The sequence below is a fragment of the Arvicanthis niloticus genome, chromosome 10, assembly GCF_011762505.2.
Source record: "Arvicanthis niloticus isolate mArvNil1 chromosome 10, mArvNil1.pat.X, whole genome shotgun sequence".
Taxonomy (NCBI): domain Eukaryota; kingdom Metazoa; phylum Chordata; class Mammalia; order Rodentia; family Muridae; genus Arvicanthis; species Arvicanthis niloticus.
Window position 1 is genome coordinate 25,063,345 of NC_047667.1, and position 20,947 is coordinate 25,084,291.

Here is a 20,947-nt window from a genome sequence, read left to right on the forward strand (position 1 = left end):
TATGTTAAATGGATCTGCAGACACCAAGGGATCCTGTGGCTGGGAGGGGCTCTAAGGCAGCATGGACTGGGGTCAGCGAGAAGCTGCCCTCAGACCAACTCACCAGACACGGGCTGCTCATTCACAGCCATCCAGGTGTTGCTCCCTTTCTTGCGCTTCTCAACCAGGTAGCCCAAGATGTGGGTACTGCCAGGGCCCTGCGGTGCCCCCCATGTGAGAGTGATGCTCTGACTGGAGGCTGACAGGATGGCTGGGGCAGAAGGGGGCCCCGGGAGAGCTGAGGGCAGAGGGTGTCAGTCAGCAGAGGTTGAGGCAATCACCAGCTCAAGGGAGGTAACGTTGTGGGGAGAGGGCATGGGGAATCTAGGGGCAGTCACACTCTGCTTTCTGAAGCATTCCAGTGCCGAGTCAGCTTTCCCTAGGACACTATTCTGGCTGTTCTGGGACAGAGATGATAGGACAGAAAATGCTCTCAAGCCTTGGTTGGAGCCAGTTCTGAGATCCCTTAACCTCATCCACTGATAGCTTGATCCAGAACAAGGACACATGATAGAGAATGATGTTGACCAATATGCAGGTCCTGAGAGAAAGCGGCTCTGTGCCTCAGCCTCAAAGAACCGTAAGAGACTACCAAATCCCAAAAGAAGCCATAATAAGGAGTGTCCATCGTGCTCTACAAAGGCCTCAAGCCCCACCCCATTACCATCCCCCAATCATAGCTAGTGACCCCCAGGCTGTACTCCAGCCACAGCAGAGAGAGCAGAGGAGTCTTGTATCCAAATGCCATCTGTTCTCTCACCCTCAGGAGCCATCAACACCTCCTCAGACTCCAGGGCATCCCCGGCTCCCTCTGAGGTCACAGCCCGCACACGGAAGGCATACTTCTTGCCCTGCTCCACTCTGGCATCGGTGAAGCTGGTACTGTCTGGTGGAGGCTCGCCCACCTTCAGCCAAGTGCTCCTTCCAGCCTGTCGCCTCTCCACCACATAGTGTTGTATGACCTGGCCCCCATCATCCCTCGGGGGTCGCCAGCGGAGGCAGACACCAGCTCTGTGGCAATCTTGAACCTCCAGGGGTCCTTGTGGAGGCTGAGGCTTGTCTGAGGACCCATGGAGAGAAGCAGGAGGAGAAAAGGAGTCAGAGAAGCTGGGAGGGGCATGTTACTTATCCCATCATCATCGGATAAGTCTGCAAAGGGGTGGACAGCTCAGAGACGCACACGGTTCCTGACAGCCAGAGGCCGAGGCAAGGTGCAGTTCATGGAAAGGTTCCAAATGACTCTTGGTGTCTCTGGTCTCTACTTCCCCAGTGCTGCCTTAGGAGATGTTATGGAACCTGCAACCTGTACCCCACCCCATTCAGTGGCCAGCATGGCCTCTTGATTAGTGCTCTTGTATAGGCGATCTGACTTTGCTGGTACAGACTAGGGGCCACCATTCCACTAATCTTCCCCAGACACTGTTGTGTTAGAGCTCACACAACAGGGTCTGCCAGCCTGTACCTGGCCTTAGCTTATGTCTTCTTCCAGGGCAGTCTGGGAACAGGGAAGTGGAACAGTAGGGTTGGCTTTGGGTCTCAACTCTCATGCAAATGAAGACCAAGGCTAACAGAGCCCATCCCTAGTCCTGTCCAGGCTCCTAGGGAGGTCCTGAGACCCCAGCACCCTGGGGCCCTGGTTGGAGAACAGGCAGGGTCAGCACCTATAACTTGCAGGGTGAACTCAGCCTGCACACAGCCTCCCTCGCTCTTCAGCTTCACGCTGTACCGGCCACTGTCCTTCCTGCACACGCTGGGAAGGCACAGCCGTGTATAGTCATCTCCCAGAGCCAGTTGGATGCCCTTGTGGCTGCTGCCCACCACCTCACTCCCGTCCTTCCTCCAGGCAGCCTGAACAGGGAGGTGGCTCTGGAAAGGGATTTTCACAGTGACTGGCTTCCCAGCCTTGAACACCAGTGGCTCTCTCAGTTTCTCTGTCACATCTGGAGCAATGGTGGGAGGATCTAGAGACAAAAACAGAGTAAAAGAATTAGAAAGGACCAAGCCCTGGGCCGCTGGGAATCATGGGAAGAGCTTAGAGAAGAAACTCCCTACCCTATGTCATGAGGACTAGCAAAGGGAATGGGCTGGGTCTGCAGCAGGAAAGGCCAGGATCAGACCTTACCAAGAACTTTCTGGTAAGGAAGGAGATAAGATGTTGGGTTGGGAAAGGCATGGGTTGGCGTCATAAACAATCTTCACAGACTGAGAAGATTGCAGATAAGTCACGGACTCAGGGCTTCCAGAGGAGGCATTTTCAGCTGGTGCAGAGACTAGTGGGTAGGGAAGGGCTGGGCCTCACCCTGCACGGTCAGGCTGGCTTCACTGTGCTGGCGGCCGGCTACAAAAGTGTATCTCCCAGCCTGGTTGCCCTCCACGTGGGTGAGGATCAGTCTGTGCGTGAGCCCATCTTGCTCAAAGATGACTCCATCTTGGGCAGTGAGCTGGAGGCAAAGATCACCATGGAGACGGCTACTCCCACCTTGTCCTGTTCAGCACTAATAACGGCTCTGTGAACTAGATAGTCGTTATCACTTGCCACTGTGCCTCTTGGTACTGCTCAGAGAGCAGTGGCTGCTCACAGAGACCAGTGAGCCTTGCTGGTCAGGACAAGACCAATGTGCTTGTACGAGCCCTTGGAGGCTGAGTGGAACTCATGAGAGAGGATGATGGGAGAGTGGCATTCATCATTCATAATGTGTTTATTCAAAACACACCACACACACGCACTGTCTAAATGTCTCCCAGAGTAGGAATATCAGTAAAATAGTGAAATACAGCGAAAACTCCCAGAAAGTCTCTTCTGTCTACTTCTTTTCCATGCTCCCTGATCCCATTAGTTAGGAAAGAGGGGATATGAGGTGTGAGGTGTCAGTACCTTGACTCCGTCCTTGAACCAGGTGCCAGGTCCCAGGTCACTGGCAAGGGTACAGGAGAGTATAGCAGCTTCCCCGAGTTGTACCTCTGTATCAGTCAGACCCTGAGAGAAGTGGTCCATGGAGCCTAGAGAGATACAAAGGAAGTCCCCAAAGCCCAGCCTTGGCCTGTGTTGAATTCTGGGGAGCCTCTATGGTCCTGCCCACAGGGCTCAGGAAGACCCAATGCTCAGCCTCTCATTTCCTCAGGCTGGTACACAGATGAGGGTATAAGGTAGATGAAGAGCATCCCACCCAACTCCCACAGATAGGTATTTGGAGTCACAGAGGCAAGCTAATACTCCGGACTTTGGACATGGGGTTTCAAGAGCTAATACCAAGCAGACCTTTGAGTTTCACACAGCTTGGGTCCCTTCTGCATGGGGAGAGGAAAAGAGGGGCTGCTCCCTGAATTTGCAAGGGATTCTGGGAAATAGAGACACCGATAGGGATGAGTTCCTGTGCTGGAGGTAGAACTGGCATGTAGGCACCCCAGTGTCCAAGGACGCTACCCTCTGGCTCCACCCTATAAGAGCCACCAGCTGGGAATACCTACCTTGGGCCTCCAAAGAAGAGCGGCCAGTGCCAGGCTTGTATCTGGATCTGGGGCTCTGAGTAGCATCTTGTGCCTGGCCACAGACATCTGACCTGCCCTCTTGGGTATCTCTCCTGCTGCCATGATGTCTGTGGGGGCCTCGCCTCCTGTCTTCACTCCAAGGTTCTCTCAGAGACCCTCTGTCCTCACTGCCAGTCCAAGGCCCCAGACCTATGGACCCCTCTGTGGTCCCTCTCTTTGCTGATCTAACTTCAGTTCCAGAATGCACCTGATGCCTGCTTCCACAGGGACCAGGCTTCCTGCCTGACCAGCCAGTGTCTTTCCCTCCTTGATTTTCAAACTTTGTTGAGGTCCTGGATCCTTGGGTCTTGCCAATCTCAGCATCCCAGAACCCTGACTCCTGGAGGGATCTTCTTCCTTCTCCCTGTCCTGTTTCTAGTTGAAAACCTGGCTCCTGGATTCCTCCTGATACACTTTTGAAGTCCCTTCTGCCTAACGGACTGTCTAATTCATTCTGGAGTTCCTGAGGTTTTGAAGTGACACCATCTCCATAGATAGTGGAATCCCTTCTGCCTGGGACACTTGAGCTGTCTGTAAAACCAGCCTTGCCTCCTACAAACTCTGAGCCCCTACTCTCCGAGGAGCATGGTCCTTGACATTTACCAGCAACCTCTTGGCCAGTTTCCCATCCCCTGCCCTTGAAGGCTCCTCGTCCCTCATGGGTTTGCCTGAAAATGGCATCATTCTCCTGCAGTGAGCTAGAAGCCCTGAAGCTGCCTTGAACCTGGTCTTCCCAGCCTGCAGCCCGAGTGTGACTCATGTCTCGCCCACTGTCAGGTTCTGACATCCCCTTGGTCTCTCTCCCAGGTGTAGAACTTCTGTCTATCACCTGCTCCACCCCTGACAAGCTTCCAGAACTCCTCCTGCCATTCAGCAATGAGTCTCCATGTCCCTGAGGTGTCACTCCCTGCTGGCCAGCAACTCTACACCTTCTTGTTGTCCCCAAGCCTGATTTATCAAAGTCAAAATCATTTCTTGACTCTAGAGCAGCTACCCCTGACCCACTCCCATCCTCCACTGTCCCCCTACTATCAAGAAATCTAGATGTCCCTATAACTCCTGCTTGGTGTAAAGATCTGCCCTCCCCACTGGGAGTCTCTTTGTCCCTCAGAGACTCTTGGAATCCAGAATCATCTTTCCATCCTCTGATACCTGGTTTCTCCACAGAGCCAACAGCCCCCAAGGCTTCAGGGATTCCCGAGGACCCACAGCCCCCAAGACTGTTCTTGGTGCCCTGCCCACCTGAAAAGATCTGTGGTCTTTCTGGTGTCCCCAGATTCTCTGGGCCCATAATACTGTCTCTGTGTGCTATGCCATCTGTAGTATCCAACACTCCAGCTATCCCAGAGCCGACCTCAGCCATTGCTGCATCCTCAAGCCCCATTCCTCTGACTTTCTCTCCAGCGTCCTTGGAGCCGATCTCTGCTGCTCCCTGATAAATTGACCCAATACCCACAGATTCATGTTCTTTGGGCGCAGCCAGTGACCCTGGTCCTCTTAGCCTCCCTGGATCATCTGCAAGGTGCATTTTACTCTCTGGCCCTGTTTTCCCAGGCCCCACTGAGCTTCCCCTATAACCAACCCCATTCTTGGATTCTATTCTTCCTATTTTCCCCAAACCATCCCTTAAGCTTGCCTCATTCCCTGATGAAATAAGTTCAGAAGCTCCTAAACCATTCTTATAGCCTGTTGGACCCCCTAATTCCCCGACCCTACGACTCTCAATGTTGTTCTTATAACTTGCCTTACTCTCTGACCCCAAAATTCCAGAACACCCAGTATCATCCCTATAATCTGTCTTATACCCTGAACCCATGGCTCTGGAGCCCCAAGTTCCATTTTTATAACTTGCCTCACTTGCTGGTCTCATTCCTCTGAGGCCCGATGAGCCATCTCTAAATGCCACCTCACCATCTGGTCCTGCTCTTTCAGGCCCAAGACCCTTTGATTCTTCTCCATAAGCTGTTCTGTTGCCAGCTCTCCAAGGCTCTGGAATTCCAGACCCATCTCTATAACCTAATGCAGTGCCAGACATTTGAGCCCAGTGGCTCTCTGAACCAGCCTCAGCATGAGGAGATGGTGCCCCAGGGAGCCTGGCTTTGTCCCAATTCCCAGTTCCACCTGGGGAGGTCCTGGCACCAGGAAAACTAATCCTTTCTCCATCTCCTTCCTTGTCCCCTCTCCCCAGAGACCCTGGTCCCATGGATAATGCAACCCCAGTGCCATTGCCAAAGTCTCCTTCCCTAAAGACCCCCAGGACTCTTAAGTCCTCATAATCTCCGGTGTGACCCCAAGAACTTAATCCTCCAGAGTGCCCTGGTCCTGCTTCTGTATATCCGTCTCCAACCTTGCCTGCTGTTCCAGTGTCTTTCATACCACCCACAGACCCCACTGTCCCAGAACTCCCTAAGCCATGGACATAGTGGCACTTTCCGTTATGGCCTGTTTGACCGTGGCCTTGAAATACATCCCTATGCTGAGCTTCACCAATAGGCATTCCGTGAAGGCCACCCGAGCCATTTCTGAGGCTAGTCTCGCTTCCAGATACCTTTCCTGTAGGACCATACTGACCTTTGCTTCCAGACCACAACCCCCCAGGCACTCCTGAATCATGACTGTAAGTACCCTGCTTCCCAGACTCTGTCTCCTCAGGTGCCGCACAGGTGGCTCGGCAACCAATACCAAGGCCAGATCCTGTTCCTTCCTGCATCCCGGAGCCATTCCTAGAAGCCATCCCTTCAGAATACTCCCAGCCCTCTTCGTTCCTAGACTCCGCCCACCCTGGACCTTGTAAGCCATCCTTACAGCCTATCCCACCTCTGGACCCTTTTCCTCGGGACCTCCCTGACCCATTCCAGAACTCTTCTTCGGATCCCACTGCCCCTCGGTCTCTTAATCCTTCCATGTGTCCCAGTGTTCCCCCAGAGCCCTGGACACCCAGGCCTGGGGACGTAACTAGCCCATGGTTTCTGGCATCTACCCTTTGACTAGACATCATCAGGGCAGCTACTTGGGAACTGTCCATGCCCCCTTCTTTCCCACCAGACCCCAGCACTCCAGACCCACAGTGGGCCCCTATCTTTCTGTGATTGGACCATGTGTCATCCTGAGAGCCCATGTTTTCATACCTTGGTGTGCCTGCTTCCCTCTGTCCCACTGACCAGCTCTGAGGAAACTGGAGACTTCTGGAACCTTCCTCTGTCCTGCCCAAGGCTCCAGCTGAGCCTTGGCCATTCCCTCCCCAGAGCTCTTGTAGGCCACCTTTCTGATTCCTGAGATCTTCTGGGCCTTCGGGGCCAAGTTTGTAGCCCCTCCCCACAATGCCATGACCACCTGCCCCCTGAAAAGTGCCCTCATCTTTGGCCTCAGGACTCTTGCACCCCGGAAGTTTTCTATATCCAGATAGTGATGATTTCTGGGTGTCATTGCCAGCAGATGTCTGTCCTGGATATCCCTCTGCCTCCCAGTACACCCCAGCTTCTCCATGGCCAGCATCTTCACTTGCCTGAGCTCCCCAGCCCTCAGGGCATGTGCCTGCCTTGGAGCTGTGAGCTCCGCCTCTAGGAAACTCAGGGAAGCAAGGACTTCCTGCTCTGTTTCCTCCTCGAGCTTCCCCAAGGCGGGTTCTGTTAGCCCACCCTGCCACTGCTCCCCTCTCCCTTCTCAGGTCACCCTTTCCTTCCATCGCATCCAGACGATTGCCCCACATTTCTTTCCCCTCTTCTTTCAGCTGAAATCCCTTAGTATCAGACTGGGATCCCCACAGCATCCCCTGTCCTGCCCCAGCACTCTGGTGAGGGTCGTGGAGTTGTCCCTGGCCATGTCTGTCCAGTTCACTGTCATGGCCTTCTCTGTGCTGCATCCCTTCTCTCCTGCTCTCAAGCCTTCCATCCTGAGGGTGGCTGGAGCCAGCCCTCCAGCTGCCTGCTGTCTCCCATCTGCCGTTCTCACTGTCATCTCTACCAGGCCTTTGTTGTCCTCTCTCCAAAAATCCCAAATCTGATTCTGTGTCCCCTTCCTGGAGATGCAGATTTCCAGAAAGGCTTCTGCCACAGTCTCCCTCTCTGTGGGGCTGACTGTCCCCTGGAAGAGTGACCCTGCCTCGCTCTCCTTTAAGAAAGCCCTTTTCATCCTGCCCAGGTCCCCAAGTGGAGTTAACTATGTCTTCATCCACCACCAAAGAATAGCCATGTTTGCCAAAGGCACCCCTGTCTGAGCCTGCTGTGAGCTGTGCCCCACTAGTCTCCTTGAGGGAACCCTGCTCTCTGGATTGCCCTCCCTTGATGCTGATGCCTCCAGAGTCTTCTGCTTCGGAGGCCAGAGCTTCTGGAGTCTGCAGCCGGTGATCAGTATCTGTGGTCTGAGGGCCTTTATCCTTCCCACCTTCCATGAGGTGTTAATTACACAGAGGTCATTAGCCCATAGAGAGACAAGAGAAAAGACCCTGTTAAATGAGGGCAAAGCACCTGTCTGACACGGCTGCTTTGCCTAGCCCTCCCCCTCCCCAGTGGAGAACCTGCCCATTGGAGAGGGGAAAGAAACCAAGGATGTTTCAGCACATTGGTAGCTACATCCATCACCTCCTCCTCCTCCTGGCCTCTATCCACAAGCCACCCCATCCTGCCACGTGGGGCATGTGGTTTCGGCATGGAAAACCTCATGTGTCAAAGTTGTGAATTTATCAAGCTGCTGTGGGCTTTAGAAGACCCATTTGTCCTACTGTCTGCCTCGCCTTAGCCCAAATCACAGTTTCTGGGGATCATGTTGCCCCCAGATGCCAATACTCGAGATGATTAGGGTGTCTCCTGGTCCATCCCAGGTCTTCTCATACCCGTTAAACATGGGCCACTAGTATAAGCCCTATCCCAAGTCTTGGGGGGTCATCCTGGATCTGAGGCTCCTGAGTAACCCTAAGAGGTCCTAATGGAGCACACACAGCTGGATTTGGTGGACCATGAAGAGGCTATGTTGTACTCAATCAATAGATCTAAGGAGCCTTCCTCATTCTCTCTGAGTGAGGGAAGTATACAGAAGCAGATGTCAAAGGGAAGCAAACCCTCCCGTCTGCACTCTGAGTCCTTGTCTTAGTAAAGGCAGGGGAATTCAGAAGTGTGTCCACTCACCTTCAACCACCAGCCAGGCACTGGAGGCATGGAGCCCGGTGTTCAGTGAGTAAAGGCCCATGTCTGAGCAACTGGCCCCCTTCACAACCAGCCGGTGGGTTAGCCCATCAGGGGACACAAAGACTTCGTATTTGTCACTGAGCCGCAGTGGTCGGTGCTGAAAATGCCAGGTCGCGTTGGGACAAGGGTTGGAGAGAGTACATTCAAAGACTGCATCACCCCGTTCCTCACAGTGGACCTCTGCCAGTGGGACCACCACTCTGGGAGGGATGGCTGCCATAGAAACAGGAAAGAGGGTGTATCAGCTCTGTATCGTGGCACCCGGATGTCTGAGCACTGGGGCTAGGAATTAAGAAACCTAGTTCGGTGCAGTTTGCCACAATCTTCCTTTCAGCTTGGCTAGGTTATCTCCTTACCCACTTTCTGTAGCTACCACCAGGTCCTTACTGAAAGCATCAGTCCCCTCATACACACATAAAATGTAGGGTTGTCATCATATTATGATCATCGAGAGACCTTAAATTCTCTTTTTACAAACAAGGAGATTGCAGCTTAAGAAATTAAAAGATCTAGGTAGAGCAATATACACTGATAATCCCAGCTGCTGGGGAGGCTGAGAAAGGAGAATCACAAGTTCAAGGCCAGCCTATACCATAGTGGGTTTGTGACCAGCCTGGACAGCCTTAGAGAGAGCCTTTCTCAAAATAAAATAAAGAACTAAGGGACTGGTATTTGCCTAGAATGAGCTAGGCCCTGGGTTCAAAAAATGACTTGTCCCATCCTGACAGCTAAGAGGTGGCCCACTCCCAAGGTCATGTTCCTCTGCCGATGTCACATTGTTACTGGGCTTTCAAAGCCCATCCTAGCACCCTAGGCCTGTTGTGTGACCCTCTCTCTTCTTGTTCTTCAGCCTTAGTTCAGCCTTGTTCTTTATGACCTATCTTCCTAAGGCCTCCTCCTCTAGGTCTCTCCTTGTCCTCCTAAGAGGCCCCTGGTCAGGTGCTCTGTAGATGGTGTAGCCACAGGACCTCCATGGATACAAGACAGAGTTCAAGGAGGGGCACAAAACGGAGAAGGAACATAAGAAGTGGCACTAGAAGAGGTCACATAGGTCTGTCTAGCCCAGGTGGAAATTCTTGCTTGGGAATTGTGGGAGAGGCAGACATTCATCAGAAGGGATGATGTCATAGCAAAAGGGTGTAGTCTGGGCCTGATCTGAAAATAATCAGCTACAATAGAAGGTCTGTGGGCAGGGGCATGTCATATATGACTGTGACCCTGAATCACTGTGTAGAGTCAGCTGGGTACCAACAGGAAGATCTGGGTTTGTCCCTCTTCCTAGTTGTCTTTGCAGTGCAGCCTTGTGGCATGTATCCCTCTCCATAACACCAACATGGACCCTCTCCTCTCCTCTATGCAAACTTCTGTGATGAAGAACACTCACTGCTGGCCTCTAGCTCTGTGGAGAAGACCACAGCATCCTCCACCATGACCTGGTAAAGGCCAGCATCCTCGGGCCGCAGGTCCTGGATCTGGAAGTGGTAGCGTTTGCCCAGCCGTCTCAGACAGTGCTTGGTCTGGTTGTCAACGCCGTAAGGGATCATCTCACCATCCTGAAGCCAAGAAAGGGTGGTTCAGGACCTCAGTGAGTTCAAAGAGCCTCCTATCCTAGCCTCAATCTGGTTACTGGCCCAGGTCAAAGACAACATGATTCTAGAACCATAAAAGATATGGGGGTTGTGGGATCAGGGCAGAGAACAGGGCATGGATGTGGAGGGATGGATGGAGGTAGGTGGAAATGGTGTCCAGGCCTTTTCCCATGAGTGCAAAAAAAACTATGCCGTTTATGCAGAGACATCTGAGATTGCTGATACAAGTTGTGCTTGGAAGAGAGCTGCTACACAGACCTGTGTGTTAGCAGGAAAGGTAATCCTATGACCTGGGACCAACTCATTCAATCACCCAGAAAAGTGTTCAGAGAGTGTCTTCAGGAATGCACAAAATGTAGTCATTTATACATACACTTATCCTTGCTCAGCCATATACAGATTTGTTACTCGCCGAGAATCGACAATTCACTAACACTTAGCTGCCTGCTGTGTGCCAAATACTATTTCAGGTACTTGAGATATTACAATAGCCAAGGATTCCTGCCCTGAGGAAGCTAAAACCCCGTAGGAGAGAAAGAGAAACAATAAACACCATAAATAAGTAATGAATTTGTATATGGAAAAGTAAAACTAAGAAGAACAAAGCGGGAAAGGGGGTGGTGGGCTCAGAAGCACCGGGGTAGAACAGGGGGGCTAAGCAGACGTGAGATGAGAGAATTAACCACATGGCTGTGGATGAGCACGCCATGTGGTGGGAACAAGGCCAAGGAGCAAGGACAGGGCAGAAGGAAGAGGAGAGACAGGGGGGAGGAGCCAGGTTCCCGGAACAGATAAGCATGCAGTGTCATGTGGGCATTGCAGTGTTCTATGAGGTAGCTCTTCTGATCCCCCATTTCAAAAATTAGGAAGCCGAGGGCACAGGAAAGATATCTAGATTGAGGTGGTGGAGTCAGGGTGAGTTTGGCTGCAGGAGGGATGCATGCTTTGCAGCCCCCCAATCCCACACACCCATCCTGGCCTCACATGTGCTCAGAACTCTGTTCTTAACCATGCTCTGGCGTTAGACTCTATATAGAGTGACAAGCCTGGCTCAAGGAGGTTTCTGAAACTGCGCACACAGGGTGTCACCTACTTCTAACTGGAAACCCCATGGGTGAATGCTTAACACCCGGGTGTTCTGGATTGTTCCATGGGATCCATCACTTCCATCCCTGTCAGGGCTTCTGGCCTCACCTTGTACAGGTAAATCTTGCTCTCAAGGTTCTTGAGATCCAGCTCCAGGTCAAATGTAGCGACCCCTTCTTTGGTGACCTTGATGTGTCTCAAGTTGGCAACGGCACTGACATACTAGAGGACAGACAAACCCGTTAGAGGAGTGCAGAATCTGGTCTCAGCCCTGACCTGCAATACCCCTGAATAGCAGGAATTTCTGGAGGTCTCAAGTGAGGATACTTAAATCCTCAAGGAAGAAAATTCAATGATAAGAAGTCAGGTGAGGGAGAAATCCAAGAGAGGGCTCTGGGTGTCCATCCATCTGTTTCTCCTGCTAATAAACATTAGGTGAGCATCACTAGGCAAAACTGTGTGCTAAAGGGGGCTGGAGAGATGGCTCAGTGGTTAAGAGCACTGACTGCTCTTCCAGAGGTCCTGAGTTCAATTCCCAGCAACCACATGGTGGTTCACAACCATCTATAATGAGATTTGGTGTCCTCTTCACAGCTACAGAATCTTCAGTTACTCATATACATAAAATAATTCAAACAAAACAAAGCTGTGTGCTAGGCCCTGTGTTGATACAAGTAAGAATGGTTGAATGATAAAAAGCTACTTCCAGAATGGGCGAAAAACCACATTCTTTTATTTATTCTCACAGCCCTACAAAGTTAGATTTTGCTAGAGTCCTTGTTTTGCATATGAAGAAATTAAGACACTGAAGCCCCAACTTTTCTGAAGTCCAGAATTCGATAAGTATCAGACCTAGGTATCAAAACCTAGAGCAAGCTTTGAAGGCTGGATCCTTCCTTAGGAAGACTTCCCGGTGGGGCTCCATGGAGGTAGACTGTCTATTGTATTGGGGTCTCCAGAGCCAGCTCCAGGGGTGAGGCTCTTCCTGACCTTGTGCTCCAGGTGGTGGATGGGGGCAGGGCCAGAATACCTGGGCCATTCTGTCCTCCTGTTCCTTCTTCATCTCCTGCAGCTTGCGCAGCATGCCCCGGAAGTCAACGATACCATACTGCATACAGATCTTCTCGTAGTCCTTCCGGTCTGCAGTCAGCAACAGCTGCCACACCTGCTCAGACTCCATCTTTTTATCAGGGGTTGGAGGTGGGGCCCTGGGGATCAAGGCAAGTGGGTCAGAGGCGAGGAGGTCAGGGGTGTTTCAGGTATTGACCCGCTGACCTTGGCAATCAGAGTGGCCTGGGAAAGCTGTGCTCTGAGTTCTTGAAGGGCAGGCACAGGGACTGAAATCTCTGGCGTGGACCACTATCTCAAGTGGAGGAGACTGGAAGAGGCAAGCCTTACCCTGTGGTGTCAGCTTGTAGAAGACTTTGGGCCTCTAAAAACCGACAACGTTGATTTCTAAGTAACGGGTCTTTGAGCAGAAGTGAGTTTAGAATTGAATTGCTCTGTTGCTTCAAACCATACTTTTTTTTTTTTTTTTAAATTACTGCTCAAAGTCCTGTTTCCATTTGCAAACGGGACTGAGGGAAAGAAGGCTATCTCAAGGCTACAGAGCTTGAAAGTTGCCAGATACAGGATGCACAGTTTTGTGCTCTTCTGTCCTTCCGTCTACTGATGGCAGTCTAGCTCCTTGTATCAGAAGTGAAGAGTGAGCCCAGCTTCCTTATGGAAGGAGTCGAGGTGGGTACCATATGAGCTTCCAAAATCCTCTAGACAGTCCCAGACCCACCTCTTTTTCAGCATCTTGCGAAAGTCCATCAGCTCCTTCTTGAGGTCTAGAAAATAAAGAATAAGTCTTGAATCCTAGGTGGGATGTCTAGGATCCAAAGAAAGGCTATATGTGTCAGGAACAATGATCAGTATTTTCATTTTTTATTTTCTGGTAATGCCCATAAGTGTATGTGTGTGTGTATGGTTATATCAGATGAGGAGCAACATGCAAAGGCCCCCAGAGGGATGTTCCAACCTCTCTACCTACCCTCTTGAGGTTCCTTTTGCCTTTTTCGGTTCTTCCGAAAACCCACTGGACCATCCAAGGAAGAGAGGAGAGAGGCGGTGCAGACAGACAGGGAGAGAAGCAAGACACTTGGATGGTCTTCCTGGGAAAAGAACCAAGCCCCAGAGCCCTGGCCTCCCACCTATTCTAAGGCACGTTACAGCAAAAGGAAGAGATGAGGGTGGGGTCTTCCATGAGCTTTGATACCTCAAAGCTTCACCGTGAGCATCATTTCATGAGGGGGAGACTCACATGTCTACAGGGAAATTGACAGGAATAAGGGAAGCAACCACCAACAACCACAGCAAACTCAGGGCATCCACAGAGCATCTGAGAGTTGCCAGTGCAGAGGAGGGGACCCAAACTGCCAAATACATCAGACCCTGCTTTCTCTCTGTTCCCACAGACATTCATAATCCTCTTCTTTGTCTTCTGCTTCCAATGGAGGGTCCAGGGAAACCCAGTACACACTCTCCCCTTGTAAGCCATAGCTATCATGTGACAGAGTTCTAGCCAATGGCATGTTAACAAAAATCTCCCCGTTTTTGAGTTTTAAGTTTTTGCTCCCTTCATGAGAGAGGCAGGGGTACTTGGGCTTCCCCTTTCCCTCTCTTCCTGCTTGAAGTATGGAATAAGTTTAGATTTTCAGTGATCAGTCAGCCTGCTAATGATGACAGAGTAGAGAGACAAGAACTTGGCCTCCCATGACAGCCCAGAGCTGTAAATGAGCCCTGGACTTCAAACTCAGAATTTCACTGAAATAATTTTAGTATCTTTATTTCTTGGACTTCTTTTAGAATTTTTTTGGATTCTTAGAGATGAGATGAATGCTAACTCACTTGAGAGACTAGGCCTACTTTCTCTAGGGGTATCAACTATCCTATTATCACAACTTAAAACTTTAAAAATCTTCAACGCTGTGCAAACCAAACCAAGCATGTCTGAGATAGGATTTAGTCTTTGTGTTGCTGGTTTGTCCCCTCTGATATAGGCCTACACAAAATAGCTCTTCTAGAGTGGGGAAACTGAGATCCAGGTGGGAAAAGAAACTGACTTTGCAGAAGATGCAGGACTAGAAACCCAACAGCTGGGTCCTGGCCCCATTCAGAACATCTGCCACAGGGTATGGCTGAAGGTGTGCCTTTTAGGCACATGCAAGCTGAGGGACACTAAGTGGAACCAGGGCTCCTGCAAGAGATGGGGAACCATAGCAACAGTCTCTGGCTCCTCTCTCTTCTCCTGCCACCCTGTGGTTCCTCTGAGAGTGTTCTCTGGAAAAAGCAGGTGCTCTATCGCTGATAGGCGCATGGGACGAACTCACCTTCGATGACGGTAAGCCTCACTGAGCATGTGGCTTCTCCGTAGGCATTCAGTGCAGTGCAGCGGTACAGATCTGAATCCTCTCCAGTCAACTTGTTAATCTGTGGAGAGAGGTGGAGGGCAGGGGAAGGAGGCTGGCACTTACTGTACTTACTCCGTGTGCTACACATGGTTGTGTGTTGGAACTATGAGGATGCACAGATCTAAGTTTTGCCCCTCTGAAACTCAGTCTGTATCAAGAAATGCAGACAGCAAAACAAACTCTGGATTCAGACCGAGGGCAGATGTTCTTGCCATCAAAGGTAATGTGGGTTGCAGAAAGAGCTTGTGCTTAGGGTGGGGTTGGGGGGATCAAGTGACTCCAGCACTGAAAACAGACAGTCTTTGTCACGCACTACTGGCTTTGGGACCTTGGGCAAGTTCCCTGGCCTCTCTGCTTTTAATTTCTTCATCACTTATAAGATGAGGATAAGAATTCCTTAAAAAGTAGAGGATGGTCAGGATTAACTCACGTCCTCTGGGATAAATGTTTGGGTCTAACACTTGTGAGTGTTCCACGGTTAGTGTCTAGAATGTAACTAACATCAACCGCAACTGCTTATGGGTGCAGATGCTACTTGACTGGTGGCAAGATGCATTCCAGAATACCTCCTTTAAGCTGAAGACATTATCAACTGAAAGTGCATTTAGTACAGCTCACCTACCGAATTTTACCCTAGCCTTGCCTACTGTAATGTGAGATAGCACATCCAAAAGCCTGTGGTTGGGCAAGATGATTAAGTCCATTTTACAAAAAAAGAGTTAAGTACCTCATGTAAGTCAGTGAGCACAGCACGCTATAGCATGCAGCTATCTTCCCACTGATGGAGGCTGCAGGCTGCTGCCGTTGCTCAGACTGCCTCACAGATACATTGTTTCTAACCCATGGAAAGATCCAACTGAAAAAACTGAAAACTAGGTGTGTGGTTTCTACTCAATGCACATTGTTTCCCCCCAACACAAGATCAAAAACTGCAAGTGGGGCCATGGTAAATCAAGAGCTGTCTGTACTCAGCTTAAGCTGGCACACTGACCAGTGAGTGGTTCTCAACCTTCCTAGTCCTGTGACCCTCTAATATCCACCCTCATGCTGTGGTGACCCCAACCACAACACTTTTTTGTTGCTACTTTATAACTCTAATTTTGCTACTGTTATGGATTGTAGTGTAATGATCTGATATAACAGGATATCTGACACATGACCCCTGTGAAAGGGTTGGTTGACCCCCAAAGGGGTGGCGACCCACAGGTTGAGAATTACGGGCTAGACACTTTAATCTTTTAATCCTTATAACCCCTCAAAGTGTGTACTATAACTATGCTATTCTATAGGTGAAGAAATGGAGACAGTACGAGGCAAGTAAGCAAGTTTCCAAAGCCAAAACTGTAGGCCTGGGACTGTGGTCCACTATGGTCCAGGTGGCGCTCTGAGTATTAGAGAGATAACAGCAAATCCACCAGGGCTTCTCTTGTCTCAGGAGACCTTAAACTACGGGTCGAAGTTGAATAGACCCAACTGTGGGAATATCTCTTCTTTACCTGGGGACAGTGCACCATAGAGAAGTTAAGGGACTAGGAAGAGACCCATGAACTGTGGGTAGAAATGGCTGCAGGGCTTACCTGCAGCACGTGCTCCTCTCTACCAGGAGTAGAGGAAATCTGGTACTTGCTGGAATTAGTGAGGTCTCCTTTGGTGCTCTGCCAGTGCACGTCAGGTCTGGGCTCCCCACAGACCACTGCACGAAAGATGGCATTTTTTCCTGTGGCAGGAAGAAGCAGCATGGGGGTAGTGAGGCCACATATGTTATTTGGATTTAATTTTATATCATCCTGCCTGTCGTAGGCATCCCAGCTCTCTACTCCAAAAGAAGTACCTGACTTTGATCCCCTTACTTGGGACTCATGACGTCAGATGGAGACTATAGTTTCCAGGTACCCAGAAGAAGTGCTGGCTTGACTTCCATCATGCAGAGGCCTGGTGTTCCCAAGAGAAAGATGTGGCTGGATGGTCTATGGTGGTAGTGGGTGCGGGGGGTGGGGGTAAGGAGGGCGGAGTGTGGGAGTTGGATTTTTTCTAGATTGTGTGTGTGTGTGTGTGTGTGTGTGTGTGTGTGTGTGTGTGTGTGTGTGTGTGCAGGTTAAGGGCTCTCCTAAACCAAGGCAGTGCATGGCATTTTATGAATTTGGTTCCCCCTATCTAGGAAGATGGGCAAGACAATCTTACAAAGCAACAACTTGTACTCAAAGGGGCTGGTGCCGAGACATCGGACTCCAGCCTCAGAAAAGACCTATAGTTCCATGCAGGGCAAAATGGTGTGGGAGTTACTTTGCCCTCACAGAACCCTGCTGCCTCCTGTCGGAAACATCTCAGCAGGAGAGGCTGAAGGTCCCTGGGCCATCCCTTCTATCTTGTGACCTTGTTTCAGATTTAGAAAAGCATAATAGGATAGCATTATTTTTCTTATGTCAGAATGTTATTAATTAAAATTCACAGCAGGGGTTGTTGCTAGGGAAGGAACACCAGTGCCAAGTGGGTTCTTTACAGTGGTGCTCCTGAGCCTAGACTGGCCCGTGGGCCACTAGATGTGTGGCCCTTTAGGGCAAGGTTGAAAGAAACAGTGGTTTGGGTGTGTGTGTGTGTGTGTGTGTGTGTGTGTGTGTGTGTGGCGGGGGGGGGAGGATGTAGAGGTCAAGTGTCTTCCTTGTTCATGTTCCATTTTTTAAAATATGTTTTTCCTTCACTTTTGTTTTATGTGTACAGGCACTTGCCTTAGTGTTTGTCTGAGTATCATTTATGTGCGATGCCTCAGAGGCCAGAAGAGGTCATTGGATCTCCCTTAGAACTGACATTACAAATGGTATGAGCAGTGACATGGCTTCTGAGAGCCAAACCCCGGTCCTCTGGAAGAACATCCATCGTAACTACTGAGCCATCCTTCCAGGCCCCTCCACTAATTTTTTGAGACAGGGTCTCAATATGTGAACCTCAATTGGCTAGACAGGCTGTATAAAAAGGCCCTGGAGCCCTGCTAATTCTTTCTCCCCAGTGTGCAGACCGTGTGCACTCCAGTATCCAGCTTTTTATGTAGATACCGGGAAACCAAACTTAAATCCTTGGGCTTACAGAGCAGACACTTTACTGGCAGCCAGGGAGGAGAGAATTTTTAGCCTCTTCCTGTAAACACCTTAAGGCAAGGAGAGGAGAGAAAAGAACCTGAGGGCCTGATTCCCTGATTAGTATTGGCCAGTCATTGTTCCCCCACATCAGCTTAGCATGAGTCTCTTCCCTCCTTTTCCCTATAGTCTCCTCATGATCCCGTCCCTCCTCGGTATCCAGACAGACAGACAGACGTCACTTGAATATAGGAAGGCTAGATACATAGGTGATGGACCTAGGAGAGACTAGGTACCCAGAAAGGTTAGTTGGACAAGCCTTGTGCTTTCTAGAGAGTGAGAGAGCAGGAGCCATGACTCCCTCAGCAGTATCCAACAGGGCCTCACCCTCTGGTAGAGCCAAGGTGACAGGCTTCTGCTTGAAATCTGGTGTGCTGCAGCCTTCTGGGATCTCGTCCACCAGCTGCCTGATGCTCACTCCCGGGATGGAGGACTTCTTAGGGGGCTTTCCTGGAGAAAGTAGAAGGAGTTCATCCTGACCTTCTTCCCACTCAGTCAGAGAACCAGGTCCCTAGTTTCTCCAGCAGTCAAGGTAGGTGTGTCCTGCCCACTTGTTGTCTGTAAACAATGCTTTAAGCTTTCTAGTGGAGATCTGGTGGTTCCTTTCTGGTTGTGTGTCCCGGGAAGACTCTGGGTGTGCGGGTAGAGAAAAGCTGAGTAAAGGAGAGTAGGAAAGGGCCATTCTTCAGAAAATAGGAGTTTTGTTCCTGCAGAGGTTCAGTAAAGCACAGCAAACTCCAAAGCCCACGCTGAAAAAGCAGAGATGGTGTACTCCCAATGAGCTCGGGGCTCTACATCCTCTCTGCCTTCTGGCCATGTGAGGAACCACAATGTGGGATGGAGGGGCAGTTAGTTCTCTTACCAGCCATAGTCCCAGCTTCTTTGTGCTCCTCTGAGTGGAAACTGATTTCCTGAGGATGACAGATGAATTGCTTATGATAGTCCATAGTCCATGTTGCTATCATTCCACCCCTCCCTCGCCACCAGGGACACGACCATGATCTTAGGTGAATATGGCGTGGGGGGGGCAGGTGATGCCCCTAAAGAGTTGTCTAACCCCTAAAATGAAAATGGTTAGTTTCCTTTTATTCCCTAAAATGGCTCCACTAGACCAGTTTCCCAGGGAAGAAATAGGTGCTGCCCAGTTCCTGAGGGAAAGAGAATATGGTGCCTGGACTGTTTAATCTATTGCTGGCTTCCTGGTGGGACCCAAGCCCATCACCATTCAGAGAGTAAGACCAAACTCATTCAGGAATCTTGTTCGGCAATAGTGATTTCCCAAATTTGGAATGCAAACTCTCCAGCGATCTCTTAGGTTTTCTACTGCAGCCCAGGAGCCTTCTCCTCCCCCACCCCTATCTTTAACCAATGTGGAATCTTTCAAATCTCAAGGTCTGTGGGGATGAGACCTGATTTAATGACTCTTAAGCTCTTCTCTCCACAAGCCAGTAAGGTCATCAGAAACCCACCCACTGCTCTCTGAGCTTATGAACTACAGAGTCAAGTAAACAGGAGCGTGTCCCAGCTGTTTCCAAATACTTTCACTATCATATCCCCCCATCTCCAATTTTCTTTTACTGCAAGGAGTAGGGTGGGCTTTGGAACTGGATGAAAGCCATGAATGAGTTAAAGGGAGACTTGTAAGAATCCTCCAGCAATCCTACCTCCCACCTGAGAGGTCGAAGCAGGGTCAGGTGGCTCCATTTGGGGGCGCTGTACTTGCTGCCCAAACAACTCAGTCATTGATATAGAATCACACATGACAGAGCAAATTCAGTGCTTTCTTGCACAACTGCCCACTTACTGGCACTTCTGGCCCCCTCTGCAGCCTAGTCATGCCTCCCTGTGTGCTGGAATGTCGCTGTGTGCCAACTGCGTTCTGGAGCAGTCACAAGCACCACAGGAGACCCAGCCACTGCACTGAAAGGAGTCACAGGGGTAGACAGGAGGGAAGATGACTCCAATGAACAGGGCTCAGCTGGCTACACTAAGTGGGGAAAGGTACCCAAGATCTCCACTCTTCCCTCCCTCAGGTCAGTATCGGCTAGATGGAAGCACATAGGCACCCAGCCACACGAGGTTAACACAGCAGAGTCACCATCACCATGAACTCTAGTAGACTGTGTGGGTATTTGCCATATGTCAAGTAATCCAAATACCAGTCCCTTACCTTCACCTCCTGCGGGTCCAGTTAAGAACCAACAACGTAGTAGGGTCCAGAGTCACGCTGCTTCTTCTAGAAGAACAAATCCAAAGACTAATGAGTGAGAGGCATGTCTGGCTAGAGAACAGAGGGATGTAGGCTTAATTAGGGGGAATGGGAAAGGCAATTAATTCTTTCCTTCATGATTTATTCCCCTATTTGGGAAGACTCCTAATTCTTCTCAAAAGCACTCATTTCAGCCTATCTCAACCAGACTCTGAGTTCGGGACCTCAGACCGTGTCTCCCACGACCCATAGTTGTCACCCACTGCCCCAGAAGCTGTTCTATTCTGACAGCTTAGGTCTGTGATACCTTCAACTTCTCAACGAAAGGAACAACAATACAGAATTCCTCTTAATTGCTTCAGCCTTGAGGTTGATACTCTGAACTGCTAGTAAGATTTTTAACTTAGTTGTCGTAATTCATTCTCTACCAGGCAGTGCCTGGAAAATCAGAGTCAGAGCAGAACCACTTAGACAGGACCCACTGAAATTCCCTCCTCCAGGATACTCTAAAGATACTGAGGCCCCCCAGGAGTATTCGAAATGCACCCCAGCCTGTGACCAGTCAGCTGGATATTCATGGGGCTCTTCCGATGCCCATTGCTGCTCTTCCCTGCTTAGAAAAGCTAGATCACAGCCCAGAGCCTCTCTCCCTGACTGTCCAGACCAGGTGGACAGCCAGGTACACAGTGTCACTCACCTGCATGGCCCACCAGCCTCCAGCCTCCTC

The 20,947-nt window shown here is 50.4% G+C and overlaps 1 protein-coding gene across 6 annotated transcripts in view; it reads right to left on the reverse strand.

Annotated features, from left to right (window-relative positions):
- Nucleotides 1-20,247, reverse strand: part of Igfn1 (immunoglobulin like and fibronectin type III domain containing 1) — a 31,098-nt gene extending 10,851 nt beyond the window's left edge. For 4 of the 6 annotated variants that reach the window (XM_076941264.1, XM_076941262.1, XM_076941261.1 and 1 more), the window contains exons 1-17: nucleotides 20,182-20,247; nucleotides 18,874-18,922; nucleotides 18,339-18,461; nucleotides 16,458-16,597; nucleotides 14,800-14,899; nucleotides 13,461-13,505; nucleotides 13,212-13,257; nucleotides 12,456-12,633; nucleotides 11,534-11,647; nucleotides 10,135-10,303; nucleotides 8,691-8,963; nucleotides 3,508-7,950; nucleotides 2,915-3,039; nucleotides 2,339-2,480; nucleotides 1,701-2,000; nucleotides 800-1,099; nucleotides 104-277 (exon numbers count right to left, since the gene is read on the reverse strand). In XM_076941264.1, coding sequence (XP_076797379.1) covers nucleotides 104-277; nucleotides 800-1,099; nucleotides 1,701-2,000; nucleotides 2,339-2,480; nucleotides 2,915-3,039; nucleotides 3,508-7,950; nucleotides 8,691-8,963; nucleotides 10,135-10,303; nucleotides 11,534-11,647; nucleotides 12,456-12,633; nucleotides 13,212-13,257; nucleotides 13,461-13,505; nucleotides 14,800-14,899; nucleotides 16,458-16,597; nucleotides 18,339-18,461; nucleotides 18,874-18,880 — 6,679 coding nt within the window. In that variant the 5' untranslated portion in view covers nucleotides 18,881-18,922; nucleotides 20,182-20,247. The remainder of the gene's footprint in view (nucleotides 1-103; nucleotides 278-799; nucleotides 1,100-1,700; nucleotides 2,001-2,338; nucleotides 2,481-2,914; nucleotides 3,040-3,507; nucleotides 7,951-8,690; nucleotides 8,964-10,134; nucleotides 10,304-11,533; nucleotides 11,648-12,455; nucleotides 12,634-13,211; nucleotides 13,258-13,460; nucleotides 13,506-14,799; nucleotides 14,900-16,457; nucleotides 16,598-18,338; nucleotides 18,462-18,873; nucleotides 18,923-20,181) is intronic. The other 2 variants (XM_076941260.1, XM_076941265.1) reach the window with 2 other exon arrangements.
- Between the last annotated feature and the right edge of the window lie 700 nt (nucleotides 20,248-20,947).